This window comes from Phocoena sinus, chromosome 7, assembly GCF_008692025.1.
Source record: "Phocoena sinus isolate mPhoSin1 chromosome 7, mPhoSin1.pri, whole genome shotgun sequence".
NCBI lineage: Eukaryota > Metazoa > Chordata > Mammalia > Artiodactyla > Phocoenidae > Phocoena > Phocoena sinus.
In genome coordinates this window covers 97,544,878-97,560,819 of record NC_045769.1, presented here as the reverse complement: position 1 = coordinate 97,560,819, position 15,942 = coordinate 97,544,878, and the positions used below count along the sequence as shown (strand labels likewise).

At 43.4% G+C, this 15,942-nt stretch overlaps 1 protein-coding gene across 7 annotated transcripts in view; it reads right to left on the bottom strand.

Moving 5' to 3' along the window:
• NCKAP5 (NCK associated protein 5) overlaps positions 1-15,942 on the bottom strand; it is a 992,075-nt gene that overhangs the window by 904,717 nt on the left and 71,416 nt on the right. For all 7 annotated transcript variants that reach the window (XM_032638276.1, XM_032638275.1, XM_032638280.1 and 4 more), the window contains exon 2: positions 2,318-2,447. In XM_032638276.1, the coding sequence (XP_032494167.1) occupies positions 2,318-2,386 (69 nt within the window). In that variant the 5' untranslated portion in view covers positions 2,387-2,447. The remainder of the gene's footprint in view (positions 1-2,317; positions 2,448-15,942) is intronic.

Below are 15,942 nucleotides of genomic sequence, written 5' to 3'. Positions count from 1 at the left end.
CTTTACAGGCCAGTCAGCTTTAATCTCTTCCCCTATTTGTGTCTGTCTCTCTGACAGTCACAATAAACTTCACTATGGTCTTTCAATGGGTCTCACACCCTAAAAACCAATCCTCTTGCTGTCATTGTCCCAATAGTGGCATCTTATGTGAGGGCAGAACATAACGGTAAAACAGAAGGCAAAATCGTAGTCACATGGCCTACCCTGTATAACGATGAATAGCATTCGAGCATCCCTGTACCTTGGGCCAGTCATAGGAGAACGAATTCTTTTTCAGGATTTTCCCAACAGGCACATGCAGATGTCACATTCAATCTGCCTCTAGTGAACAGGGAAGACATTTCACTAGTGTAAAAACTCTCCTAAGCATCACTTAGGGAGATTTAACAGGATGACGTTTCTCAGGTGGTACCAAGCAACAAGTTCTCCTTTTCCCAATGTTCTTTTGTGCTGGAAGTCAAGAAACGGATCCACAGTCCCCACAAGACTCAGGCTAGAGCCACATGCCAATGGGAACGCAAGCTTGATTTGGGATTTTCAGCCGGCAAAGGTAATATGACGGCTTTGATTTATGCTCACGGTCAAGTCTGTCCTTAAGGAAAATTTAAACATGGCAAAAATTTCATTGAATCTCCTTCTCTGATTTTCAGATGCCCAGTGCCCTCGTGATAATCCACGTCCCCTCCCCTCCTTGCGCCAGCCCAGCCTTGCATGCTGGCACTCTGTGCTCTGTATCCTTTTCTTTACCAACTCCCTCAACAAAATTCTGCTCATCTGTCTGACATGTGGGAATGATCCAAGGCCTTCTATTAATGAGCGTTACTGTGAATGACTTAAAGACCATAGCTTAGCATGCTTGCTTTTATAGGGTCTTTGTATCTTCTCTGGGACCTAAGGCCAAATTGGGGGCTTTAGGGATTAATCAGCAAGGATGCTACTTCTGTGTTAAGAGAACCTTTCTCGGGCTGCTCCTACTATATATACTACATGAGTGCCTAGCTAGGCATCAGACAGACCTTACTGGCAGGTTGATATGTAAGAAGTGTTTCCTTTGGCAAAGAAAAGAAGGAGAGGCTGAGAAATTATCTTTTTATCCTAAGTTTCCCTAGAAGTTGCAAAGGGTATAGACATATAAACACACACACACACACACACACACACACACACACACACACACACACACACACATTTTCACTGCACTGTACCTGGAGACAGAAAGACCTCAGAAATGAGAAGACGGCATGCCAACTGGGAGGAGAACTTAAAACCCTATAAGAGTTCTTAGCCTCTGAAGCTATGCTGCCCAGTACAGAGCTCACAGGGACACAGAAGAACTAGACACAAAAGTTAAATGCAGCTCTTTTCTCAATTCCCAGAAACTCACATTTATGAACAGTTTGTGACGTGAAGCCTCAGCAATCACAGGGTAACTAGCTAATCTAGACACCGACAGAGCAAGTCCTACAGCAGCAGAATTGGAAAAGGGCAACTAATAAATCAACAGATATTTTATTGGATACCTACTCTGACCCCAACTCCAGGCCCGAAGCTGGGAGGACACAAATGAATAAAGCACATCCCTAAATGTCATGCCAGAGAAGGTACTAAGCTACCTTTCTACTTGAGTAGATGACCAAAAGAGTAAAGAATGACTTGCTTCATTTGATTTTTTACTCTGTTCAGATGCATCATTGAGTAGGTGACCCCAAACATCTCAGATCAGACTGTGAAAGACGGGCCAACCTTCAGAAATCAGTGACTTTTGGAGTCTGTTTCCTTGGACTAACCAGATCCTCATACACGAAAGCAAACCCAACCAAATTGTTAAAAATGACGTGCATCAGTATTCAAACTTTTAGAAAGAAGGTTTATGGACCATTGGACAAATTTACATACCCAAGATCTCAGAGATTTTCTTCGCTCTTCAGTATTTGAAACTCCAGTGAATTCTTGTTCAACTTACCCGCAGAGTTAAGATAAATGGGTGACAGAACAACTATATACTAGCTTGGCATTTGGTATCAGCTGTACAGTAGTGTTTTTGTATGGGTTAAAGTTTACTTCAGCTGGAATTAATGTAATTATATATAATGCTGACAGATTAGGACATTTGCCTATTAGGACACTATACAAACATTCCAATAGTTTGCTGGCTTTTGACTTTGTAAAAAATAAGTGAAACAAAAATCCCGGGAGATATTGTTAATGGGGTAACTGGAATAGAGGTTTTGAAAGCACAGGGTTCAGGAAATCACAGTCAAAGAATAATGCATTTTAAGCCAAAACATACAGTGGTAAATGAATATTTAGTACTTACCACAAGACTGCTATCTAGAGACAGCCTTTTTCCAAAGTCCCTTTTCTCAAGCTGTCTCTTTCCCTCCATGAGTGAAGTTATTTATTTTCCTTTGTGATTTATAAGAATTCCCCTTCTGTTTCCAGGGTCACTGCAAAAAGTGAACATGTGTTTTACCATCCGAGCGAACAGTGTTTAGACCCCTGTTGTTCACCTTCAAATCAGGAGCAAGTGTTGAAGCCAAAAATACCCAGACCCAAATCATAAGTTTAGAACTGGGTTCTCTCGACTCCAAAACCCTCGCCCGCTGCCAAGGTCAGAGTCGTCTTTATGGAGGCCCCTGTGTTTTCACAGGTTTTCCTAATGGAGTCACGGAATGGGTTTGCAGGTCTAATCAGCAGACCGTGGAAAAAAGCAAACAGTCCGTCTCATGCCACGCTTGTTTCACACCCGTCCTCTCTCTATCCGCCAGCATCGTTCTGTCGCTGTGCGCAGGGACGCTGTCCGCAAATTCCATGAGAGCAAATGGACAAAGCCACGCTCCATAGCCAAGAGCTGCTGAGTCCGAGACCCAGTAAGGGGAAACTGAAACATGAACATTATTGTCAATATTTAATTTAAAAATAATTTAAACCTATTTAAGGAACATTACAAGAGACATTTGCTTTGGGAAAGGTTGAATCCACATGAATGGTCATGGCATCATTATCGTAAGTATTTGAACACCCACTGCATTTCACCAAATCAGATAGAGTTAATCCCTGCACTCCACTGAGATTGTTTGCTCTAGAACGACTTGGTATTCTGGTTAGTAAGGATGCATTAGATGTATTAAATACTGGCTTCCAGTTTGTACCGAGATGTAAAATGCTTGAAATGAAGTAGGTTTGAACCCAGACTTTCCTACGCATTAGCCAAGTGAACTTGGACAAGTCATTTAGGCTCTCTGAAGCTCATCTTTCTCCACTGCAGAAACAGATAACAGATGGCCCTCAAATGATGTACATAAAAATGGTTTAAAGGCGATAAATGACAACTTACATTTAAGTTCTAATTATGCACGGATAACATTAAAAACCAGTTAACCTTAAATACAAGTCGACAGAATTTAATATGCCTCTGATGACTCAGAAGGCACTGCGAGGTACAGAAATTGCTCATAATTCGCAAAAAGCACGTTTTATATCAGCCATTGAACAGCCGACATAGAAGAGCTGAGCTTAATAACATGCTATACCAATCAGTTTCTGACACAATTGAGAAGAAATATTTTTTAGAATTATTTCAACTGCTCCAAGTTTAACGAGGATGCAACAGACGGGACCTCACAGCCTATACACAGTATGTGGCCCCTTTCTCTTGGTTTCCTCTACCAGGAAGAGGGTTGAGACAGCTGTGACCCAGGCAGGGTTTGCCCACATTATAGTCGGTTGTAGGAAACTGATGGGCTTCTTTTCCATTTTAATCATTCCATCTCTCACTTTCAGGAACACTCACTTTAATTCATTACTGGTCCACTCAGAAACTCCACTCTGACTTCAGGATAAAATCCAAAGTTTTCAACGTCATGTTCAAGGTCTAATTCCTGCCAACCAGGCTTTACAATCTCCAAACACACGAAGAACATTCCCGAAACCACACTTCGGATCATACCTCCATCTGGTCTAATCCTCCCTTTGCCTGGCTCAGATCCCCGATCCTTCCCAAAACCTTCTGCATCACTCCATTTGGCAACGATTCCTTTCCCTCCCAAGGTTCATAGAAGTCCTTAGGGACCTTAGTAATCACCTTCATCACCTAGGTCAGTTCTTTAACTATAGTCAGTTCTTAATATCTGCTTGTTGGTAGGGCCTAAGAGTTAAAAACCAACAAAGCACTGGCAGCATTTGTCAGAAGAAAGTTAGTTCTATGCTAATAGTATAGGCCAAACGATTAGTTAACTGAAATTTATTTGGGGGCTGTCTTTCGTGCTTTCAGCTGTTCCCACCCACTTTGCAGCCCCCGTCTCATCCCGGGGACTCTATGCACTGGTGGCTCAGAATACTCTCTGTGACGATCAGTCCAGCTACAGAGACTACTCAGGCCCTGAGATTCCCCCATCCAACAAAAGCATGCCCTCCTGAGTCTTATATTCCCAAGAGCCTTGGGGTTTAATAGATCACAACAGATGATACTTTGGCATTTAGCTCATGTTTATTAAATGCCTAATGAATGGAGGACTCAGTACTTTGATGTTGGTGACACAGCACGTAAATAGAGACCAAGCCCCTGCCTTTGTGGAGATTACATTCTAGTGGGAGGATACAGAAAACAAATAAGCAAACAACTCCAAACCACGATCGGTACCTGCTATGAAGGAAACAACCCGCTGAGACTGGTGTAACTGAGGGTCAAGTGTGTGAAAAGGGAAGCAAAGTTTAGACAGAATGGTAAGGGTATGAGCTGCCATATAAAAACATGGGTAGAGAGCAGTCCAGGGCTTTCCAGGTGGTTCAGTGTTTAAGAATCCGCCTGCCAGTGCAAGGGACATGGGTTCGAGCCCTGGTCCGCGAAGATCCCACACGCCACGGAGCAACTAAGCCCACGTGCTACAACTACTGAGCCTGAGCTCTAGAGCCCACATGCCGCAACTACTGAGCCCACACACCACAACCACTGAGGCTCCTGCACTCTAGGGCCCGTGTGCCACAACTACTGAGCCCACGTGCTACAACTACTGAAGCCCACGTGCCTAGAGCCTGTGCTCTGCAACAAGAGAAACCACCTCAATGAGAAACCCGCGCACTGCAACAAACAGTAGCCTCCGCTCACCAAAGCCCACGCACAGCAACACAGACCCAACGGAGTGAAAAAAAAAAAGCATTCCAAGGTAGAGGGGCCAGTCTTTCTGCTGGGAAGGAGCTGGTAAAGAGGTTTGTGTGCCCTAAAGCAAACTAGGAAGAAAACGTGTGAAAAAAGTTCTGAGATTTAAGTAACAACTAGTTCACACAGGGTCTCGTTGGCCAAGGTGACTTGTTTATTCTAAATACAATGGTTAATCTTCAGGTTTGATTCTCTACTTCACCCCTTACTCGCTGATCACATTACATTATTTAATCTGTTTAAGCTCCAGTTGGTTCATCTATGAAAGGACACTAACAACAGGACCTTCTTCCTAGTAGGGTTGTTGTGATGATTAATGAGATGATCCACTGAAAGATCACATAGCAGGACTGAAACCAAGTCCCCCTAAAACCGAGTTCCTCTGCTGAGTTTATGATTAAAGTCTCTATCCAAAACGTTATTCCCTTTCTTGTCCAACACCTGTTCTCCTCAAGATTGAGGAGTATCAAAGAAAAGGGGGGATTGAAGCCAAGCAGGACCCTGTGGCACTCCTGGGTACAAATCTTTTCCGTGTCCCCCTATTTTGTAGGAAATATGCTTCATTCAGCCTCCTTGACCTTCCCTGAGTTCCAAAGGGCAGATTCGAACAGTTGCTAATCAGGGAAGGGAGGGGATGCAGAAACAAAGAAGAAGTCAAGAAACAACAGTGCAGCCTTGGGGCGGGGTCCTGGTTCCTCCACAAGGAATATACAGAACAGTATCTTTGAGTTCTTCTGCAGGAACTAAGGTCCCCACCCAGGTGGAAGATGGTAACTTCAAGCTGAGCACAAGATTCCTGGAGTGCCACCCTGTTACCTCACCACCAACCAATCAGAAGAAAGCCATACACCCTACAGCCCTCACCCCAAATTTTGCCTCTAAACGCTTTTCCCAAAAAAACATCAGGGAGGCTTTGCTGGTGGCACAGTGGTAAAGAATCCACCTGCCAATTCAGGGGACAAGGGTTCGAGCCCTGGGCCAGGAAGATCCCATATGCCGCAGAGCGGCTAAGCCCATGTGCCACAGAGCAACTAAGCCCATTCACCACAACTACGGAAGTCCGCGTGCCTAGAGTCCATGCTCTGCAACAAGAGAAACCACGGCAGTGAGAAGCCTGTGCACTTCAATGAAGAGTAGCCCCCACTCGCCACAACTAGAGAAAGCCCCCACGCAGTAATGAAGACCCGACACAGCCATAAATAAATAAATAAATAAATAAATTTATTTTTTAAAAAAACAGCAGGGAGCTCAGGGGTTTTGAGCACGAGCCACCCTTTCTCCTTGCTTGGCCCTGCAATAAACTTTTCCTTGCTCCAAAAATAAAATAAAGTAAATAAAGATCGCATAGTACGTAAGCTTTAAATGTTAGATATATTCATTACCCCTTCTGGTATATATGATTCAACTCGTTAAGAAGCAACTCTAGTGACTGAATTTTTCGCTCTGTAATAAGCTGATGAAGCTGTCATTGGGAAATGGAGATCCTTTTGACAGTTCCTGAACAGGCTAGTCTGCTACGTGGAAGGCTGATTGAACAGCTTAACCTGGTCAATTTCTTTTCACATTTTATGATGCTAATTATAGAGGCAAAGATTGACATTCAAAACATTTAGCAACTGATACGGCCTAGGTATTGACTGATCAGAAGGGCACAGTGAAAGGCAATAAGCAGTACAGCTATAGCAGTACATCCTGGCCAATTATCAGCTTAAGTATATGTACTACCTCTACCCCAAGAACTTGAAAATTTGTGAATTAAACCATAAAACGAGCATGGAGAGGATCAAAGTAAGTTGTCCAAAAGGATCAAAGCAAGGCCAACCAAAAGAAACAAATGGCAAGCAGGTTGTGTCAGTATGAAAAGAGGAGGGGCCCACCAAGGAAAAGTCAGGAAGGCTCACACGCTCTGCCCCCAGCACCACGGGGGAAGAGAGCACCCTCATGTATGCAAACCCAACAAGGACTGCAGGTCTAGAGGAAAAATGAGCGTCAGCCCCCAAAGACACTTCGGTATGACACTGGTCATTTGTATTATCCAACAAACTCCCTTGCTCAGAGACCACTGTCATCAAACAACCTCCTCATTTTATTGGATTCCCATGTAGCTTTACTTATTAAAGGAGAATGTGTTGACCAGCAAATATAAGTAGGCAGTCTTTTGGAGAGTTGCATTTTTAGTAAAAATTTGCAATTTGGCATCCAACTCTTTATATTCATCATTTATATATTTGCTTATTATACTAGTCAGCTTGTGTGGTCATAACAGAATACCACAGACTGGGTGGCTTAAACAATAGAACTTTATCTTCTCACAGTTCTGGAGGCTGGAAGTTCAAGATCAAGGTGCTGGTAGGGTTGGTTTCTGGTGAGGCATCTCTCCTTGACTTGCATTTGCCTGCCTTCTCTGTGTATCCTCACATGGCCTTTTCCTTTGCACACATGCCTCCGGTGTCTCTTCCTTTTCTTATTAGGACACCAGTCTGATTGAATGAGACCCCTACTCTTATGATTTCATTTAACCTTAATTATCTCCTAAAAGGCCCTATCCCCAAATATAGGCACATTGGGGGTTAGGGCTTCAACATATGAATTTGAGTGGGGGCAGGGGATACATTTCAATCCATAAGAGTTACTTTCAGTCAGATTTCAAAGCCTGGTCACATCTCAGTGTACCGAGTCACAAAAACTCTGGGTGTCAGTGGCTACTGCCAGACCTTCTCCCTCTCCACTGGTTATTGGACCGTGGATTTCACTACCACCACCGTCCACATCCGCCTTCCCCTGCTATAACTTCTCTCTACTGCAGGTCTAGAGGCGCAAACTACATTATCAAGACTTCTTAGTCGGTTGGTCAAGTTGGATTCTGCCAATAGGAGTCTGTGAGAGATCAGAAGGCAACAGGAAGGGAGAAGCCATTCTGCTTCCAGCTCCAGATAGGCAGGATCAAAAGCAGGGGCTACAGGGCTTCCCTGGTGGCGCAGTGGTTGAGAGTCCACCTGCCGATGCAGGGGACACGGGTTCGTGCCCCGGTCCGGGAAGATCCCACAGGCCGCGGAGTGGCTAGGCCCGTGAGCCATGGCTGCTGAGCCTGCGCGTCCGGAGCCTGTGCTCCGCAACGGAAGAGGCCACAACAGTGAGAGGCCCGCGTACCGCAAAACAAACAAACAAACAAACAAGCAGGGGCTACAGGCTCCGGTAACTTCTGTGATTCCTCCAACCACTCATCCTAAGAAAGGGCAGTAGCAGCTTCCCAACCTTTGAGTACCACCACCTACGCCTTTTGCCCCTCCAGCCCTTCCAACAACTTGATAACCAATTCCTCACATTAAATTCCTCTCTGCTTGAAATACCTAGAGTAGTTTCTCTTTTCCAGGTTTGACCATGATTGAGGCACATGCCATAGAGATTCCTTTGGACAGACAGACAGCCTTCCTTGGGCAGTTCCTGTCTTCCTTCTTGCGAGCCTTCTGAAATAACAGCGTGGAATTAAAAATTCGACTAGGCACTTAGCTCCTGGAGGGCAGGAACACTATTTTATATTCTATGCTCTCCAGGGTGGTATTATGATGCCTGGTGCATAGCAACATGGCAGACGCTCAATGAGCATTTGTTGTTTGCATGAATAAATGAATGCTTGAATGTTTACAGCTGTCTTCATGAATATATAAAGAGCTGAGCAGAAATATAACATTGCTAAAGCAAAGAAAGGCCATGCACATTTATAACACAGAAATTACTTTCTGAGACAAACACACAGACATACCCAAGCCTCAAAGAAAACATTTTATCATGATTTTTAAACCACTGTCAACCTAAACATTACTCCTTGGGCCCTGCCTGCACTTACAAAGCACCATAATCCAGTCGTGTTCACGTCTTCCCTATGGCTTCTCACAACTCCGGTTATAAAGAGCACGTATCTGCCTCCAAGGGATAGGTTGGAGGCCTCTCCCTCCCTGCACGGGGATGAAAATGGTCAGAGTTTAAGGAAGACAGGATATTAAGCATCCTTTTGTGACTGATGGTCATTGACAGTGATCTCTGCTCACATACATCTCTTTCTAGCTGATTAAAATACTATTTCTTGGTATCAGTAGAAATCTGAGTTGGCCTTAATAAACTCTTTTTAATTTTCCTCACAGATAGTAATGGCCTTGCAGTGCCAGACAGATTCTTTAATATTCCTAAAGATGTTAGTAGTTTCTTTTTTCTGTTAGACTTTAAAGGACTGTATAATTTTCAAGGGACAAGAACCAAACAACACCATTAAGTCATATTTCCTCACATGCAAGTCACACACATGCAGACACACACTCACACTCAGACGTACACACTTACACACACACTCTCATACACTCACACACACTCTGAGAATAGGTTTCTCCAGCTCAATTTTTGCTTCTCTGATTCCCCCTCTCCTCATACCTGCTTCGAAAGGTTCATGGTTTGCCCGAAGAAATGGGGGGAAATGATAGAGCTGAAAGGCATTGGAAGATTTGGCCCCCAGCCCTCTTTGCCATGTAAATTTGAGCATGTTCCCTAACTTCTGTGAATTTGCATTTCCTAATCTAATCTCTCCCAGATATTTCCAGGTCCGGAAGAGACAATGCATGAAAAAGCCCTTCCATATCTAGAGTCAAGATAGTTTTCAATCAGCTTCATTAAGCAACAAACAATGCAAAACATGACTGTGTGCAGCCTAATAGCACCCAGACAGCAGAGACAGTGTCACAGTCATTGGCATCTCCCCTGAACACTCAACAAACTGGCTCCTACGTGATATAAACTCTACAAAGAGTAATTTCAGAATTGAATATGACAAGAACAGTGACAAAATCTGCTGACCAGGTAGCTCAGCAGATCTCCATCCTGGCTGCTCCTTAGAAACCCCCGGGGAGCTTGTAAAATTCACCAACGCCCAGGCCCCATCCCAGATCACTGCAGTCTCCAGGGGCAAGGGCACCGGCCCCCGAATGTGGGGACAGCAGCCGGGGATGGCAACTACTGGTTAGAGTGGTTGTTCTCAGACTTTGCTGCAGGTTAGAGTCGCCTGCGGAGTCACCAAAGAACAAATAAATCAGGACTGGATCGCTAAGGGTGGGACCCACTCATCCTCCTGTTAAGATCCCTGAAAGACTCCAACACACAGTCAGTGGATCACCAGTTTGAGGGGGTGAAGCTATGCACCCTTTCTTGATCTCCCTCCCTGTCTCAAGGGCTGAGGGACACACAGCTGTTGACAGCAGCAACCGCCTTTCTTGAGCCACTGCAACCAGCAATTCTTAGTTTGCAAACTCTGACCCCAGAGAAGAGAAACACTGGATACAATGTGGACCTGCACCTTCCCCCTGCCCCACTCTCTCAGGCTCACTAATCAGCCTGCTTAAACTGGTCTTTTGCTTTGCGCAGAAAGTAATGTTGATTAAAGACAGAAATATCCAATCTAGATTCCAAAACAGATAGCTAGTGGCAACCTGCTGTATAGCACAGGGAGCTCAGCTTGGTGCTCTGTGATGGCCCAGTTGGGAGGGAAGGGGCGGGGGAGGGACCTCCAAGAGCGAGGGCACGTGCGTATGCGCGTGACTGATTCACTTCCCTGTGCGGTGGAAACTAACACAACATTGTAAAGCAATTATACTACGATAAAAAAAAAATCTAGATTCCAAATTAACATGCAAATGTCGTAGAAACTCAGGGTAAGGTCATCATATCACTTAGAAAAGGAGGGAAAGAACTTCCTATTCCAAGTGTAAGAATGGAAAATCTTGACGCAAATGCTCCCAAACCTGCTCACTCCTTTCTCCCCACTGTTCTCCATGAGCGTCCTGCTCTCGTTTCAAAGTGCAAATAGCAGGAGGGAAAAAGAAGTTATGAATCTGTCAGATTTGCATATAGCTACCAAACAGAACATTTGAAGCTCCTGTCAGCTTTGTACTGAAATCTTTTCATCCCGATTAAGTCTACGTAAGGGAAAGCAGTTGGTTTTCCTCATACTTTAAACACATATACACAACAGTTTCCTTTTGGAAGCTATATTGGCTCAATAACTTTCTGCTATTGACACAGGCATTCGTGAGTCATATGCATAAGGGTGTGTGTGTGTGTGCACACATGCTTGTGTATGTGTGTGTGAGTGTATACATATATGCGTGTGTGTGAGAGTGCATGTGTGTGTATGCACATGCACTCTGACGGAACAGAAAACTACTGTCTCCGTTTTGGACATAAGTATAAAAAATACCAAATTATGTGACTTTCACTCATAAATGGCCACTAACAGCACCCTGAAATGGATTTAGAAAAGACTGAATGAGAACAGCCTTCCCAAATACGGTATCCCATCCTTGCCAGATACATTAGCGGCTGGAAACACCTCTGAGGGATGTGACAACGGGTTTTTTCTTTGAAGTGGAGGAAAATTTTGTATCATGATGAAAATTGGTTTTTTACATTTTTTAATTGAGGTATAGTTGATTTGCAATGTTATATTAGTTTAAGAAATATAACAGTGATTCAAAAATTTGATAGATTATCCTCCATCTACAATTATTATAAAATATTGGCTATATTCCATGTGGTACAGTATAACCTTATAGCTTATTTATTTTATGCATAGTAATCTGTACCTCTTAATCTCCCATCTGGTCCCTCCCTGCACTGGTGACCACTAGTTTGTTCTCTATCTCTGTGAGTCCACTTACTTTTTGTTATATTCACTAGTTTATTTTTTAGATTCCACATATAAGTGATAACATGCAGTATTTGTCTTCCTCTGTCTGACTTATTTCACTAAGCATAATGGTTTCAGGAGCTCCTGTTTATTAAACTTCTCACCCTGGAAAATAGCCAGTGGCTTATAGTTGATGATTTAAATGCTGGACAGACTCCTAAGAATCACGGTCCCATGACCCCGTCCTCAGATAAATGGCACCTCCAACACAGGGAACCAGAGATTCAGTGAAATCTGGGTCTGGAAATCTTGGCTATTGTTCAGTATTGGCTATTGGACAGTTAAAGGTGAACAGTTAAAGAACTGATGTTCACTGATGTGAACTAAGGTCCTAAGGAACCAAGGACAGGGAAAGCTCTTAGAACCTCTAAAATGACCAAAATTCACTAATTTCCAACCTTTATTATTTAAATCTTTTTTTTTTTTTTTTGGCAGCGGGCCTCTCACTGTTGTGGCCTCTCCCGTTGCGGAGCAAAGGCTCCGGACGTGCAGGCTCAGCGGCCATGGCTCACGGGCCCAGCCGTTCCGCGGCATGTGGGATCTTCCCGGACCGGGGCACGAACCTGCGTCCCCTGCATCGGCAGGCGGACTCTCAACCACTGCGCCACCAGGAAAGCCCTATTTAAATCTTTTAAAAACTGAGATATAATTCACCTACCACAAAATTCACTTTTTTAAAGTGCACAATTCAGAGTCAACCCTTTCTACCACCCAGTACTTACTTATTTTTGACAGAAACTGGGGATGTGCTACAGAAAGGCAAGGAAGTTCCCTACCACTGCTTGAGCTTCATCAGATCTGGCTGTCCAATGTCACCATCTTCTTGGGTAGCAGCATCCAGGCCAGTCCTGAGTTCAAACTCTCCAACTGAAGGGTTCTGTGACCCTGAGCAAGTTATTTAACATCTCTTGGTCTCCATTTCCTCATGGATAAAATTAAGATCATAGTAACAGCAATCATCTTAACAAAATTGCTCTCAGGGCTAAAATGACGCCTGTTTTAAAATATTGGAGTAAACAGACTTAGAGAACGAACTTATGGTCACCGGGGTGGGCGGAAGGGTGGGGGGAAGGGACAGTTAGGGAGTTTGGGACTGACATGTACCCACTGATACATTTCAAATGGATAACCAGCAAGAACCTACTGTACAGCACAGGAAACTCTGCTCAACCTTATGTGGCAGCCTGGACGGGAGGGGAGTCTGGAGGAGAATGGATACATGTTTCTGTATGGCTGAGTCGCTTTGCTGTGCATGTGAAACTGTCACAACATTGTTAATCGGCTACACTCCAGTATAAAGTAACAAGTTTAGGGCTTCCCTGGTGGCGCAGTGGTTGAGAGTCCGCCTGCCGATGCAGGGGACACGGGTTCGCGCCCCGGTCCGGGAAAATCCCACATGCCGCGGGGCGGCTGGGCCCGTGAGCCGTGGCCGCTGAGCCTGCGCGTCCGGAGCCTGTGCTCCGCAACGGGAGAGGCCACAGCGGTGAGAGGCCCGCGTACAGGAGAAAAAAAAAAATCATAAAATAACAAGTTTAAATGGTTAAATAACTAAATAAATACTAAAGTTCAAAATCCTCAGAAAAATAAAGTGAAATATTGGAGTAGATAGTCAATAACTGCTAGGAATGACACAACAGAATTCCTTTCATTCAGAATTCGGTAATATTTATTTATTCAGTATCTATGTTGTCCCAGGCCCTGTATCAGGCCCCGAAGAGAGAAAGACAGAGACAGAGAGAAAGACAAAGAAGGAGGAGGTGGAGGAGGGGGAGAAAAAAGGAGGGTGGGGAAGGAGGGGGGAGGGGGAGAAGGGGGAGGGGAAAAGAAGGGGGAGGGGGAAGAAGGGGGAGGCGGAAAGAAGAGGGAGGGGGAGAAGGAGAAGGGGGAGGCAGAGAAAGCGAAGAAGAAGGAAAGAGACAAAGAAAGAAGAAAGGAAGGAAGGAAGGAAGATGGATCCTCACATTTCAAGGAAGTTTAAAATCTAAGAAGATTTATATGTCAATAGTAAAAAGTAAGGTTAAAAAATGTGAATGAAGGAGTGAATGGTTTCAGTGCAAAGAAGATTCACTTTTGGTTTGGATCATCCTGGAAAACTTGCCTTCATTGTCATTCGAAGCATTGCCAGTTAATTTCCAGACACAAACCATCGTGACATTTTTACAGTGTATGAACTAAAAAGCAAGAGACGGAATGGCAGGGGCTTGGACCAGGATAAGCATTTCAGCTCTGGCTGCTCTTCCGGAACCATCTGTTGTTTCTCTCCCAGTCTTTCTTTGTAAAGATTTTCCCCACTTTTCAGTTCCCTCCTCGGCCTCTTCTCCATTTATGGCTTGAAGAAAAGGTTGTAGTTCATTCTTGTGAAATGTCTACACGTTGCCCGTGAACTCTTAAGGGGAAAGTCAGTGTAGAAATGAAACAAATAAACACATTTTCAAAATAAATAAAGTGTGCACATAACTCCAGTGGATTGGAAGAATATTTAGATAAGTGGCTAGGGAAAAGAATTTTCACACTGTGTCATCTGCGAACACTAATGAGTTAATTAAATTAGAAAAATTCCACTGCCAAAAGCAAAAACATCCAACTATGTGGGATGCTGGGGGAATTATAGATCTGCTACTAAATGCATTCTGTTCAAGCTTATTTTTTTCCTTTGAGAAGGCCATGCAGAGCTACACTTAAAAAACCAGCCAATTTCAAGAGAGTATTTTCCATCTGGGGCCAGTTATGGGAGAGTATGCTTTAAACTTTGCAAAGCCTGCTGAGAGGCAACATGACTTGTTAAGGAAACAGTTTCTGAAAAGCAATGTTTTTGAAGATCCAGCAAAAGGTTTTACCGTGACATCCCCATACATTGCTGAATTCATTATGCCATTAAATGCCTTTGCACACAAGTGATAAACCAAAATGATTCAGGAAATGGATATACTAAAATCAATCAGAAGCCAATACATTTTTGCCAAGGTTTTAGCTGCTAATTAGAATATTTTCCCGACCTGGAAGCTTTTTTCACCTTATTTACTCTTCTTTTATAGTAACCTCCTTCCACAATTCCCCCGCCCCGAATAACCCCGATGTGGAAAAAAAATACTGAAAGCTTAGTAAATCAAAATTAAGGGATTAAGTCTCAAAAACCCATCAATATGCTGAAAACAATAGAAAGAATTCTTAATAAACCAAAAATGTAGAATATGACATTAAAAATGTCCTAAGTCGTAACAGCTGTCAAAATGAAAAGTATGAGAAACATCTCAAAGATGTTTACCTTCTTTGATTCAGTGTCTAATTAAACTGAGTGTTATTCACTAGTGGGAAGGTAAGTGAGCTAAAATCTCTTTAGAAGGTAAAACAGTTGATGATCACCCACTTAAACTGATAGCTAGAAAGACTTAAGTTTAGGTTGTGCTTATGTGTCTGTATGTACATGTATATATTTATACGTGTTATGTAAATATAGGTATATGTGCTATACAAACACGTATATCTACACCTATATATGTGTATATGGTCATTTCTTTCTCTTTTCTCCCCGGTTACAGATAATAACAATCAAAACTTCTCATTATTTGGGCTTTTTGTTTTTCATGTGAGGGGTTTGTTTCTTTTTATTTGGGCTTTGAAGGCTCAGGAATAAGAGGTGTTCTCTGGATAGCTGGGTAAACCAGCGCTTCTCACATTCAAGAACAGGAATCACTGGTGGATCTCATTAAAATGCTGATCCTGATTCATAGGGTCATGGTAAAACCTGAGATTCTGCATTTCTAACAAGCGGATGCTCCTGGTCTGTGGATTGCACTTCGACAGTAAAAGATCTGAAACTTAGAGAATTTATCTGTGTTTATGTAAGGGTGAAATTCTAAGAATTTTCTCAGAAAGCTATGCTCACCTAGCTAGACGTTATAATGAGTTAGTTCTTAACATAATCTAAGATCCTTCATGGACGATACAGTTTAGCTAATCACGTACAATAATTCTTGTGCTAACCTCTACTCACATTTGGAACCCCAAATCCTGAGGGATCCCTCTTCACCTACCCACCAGTAGTCATTGTCTC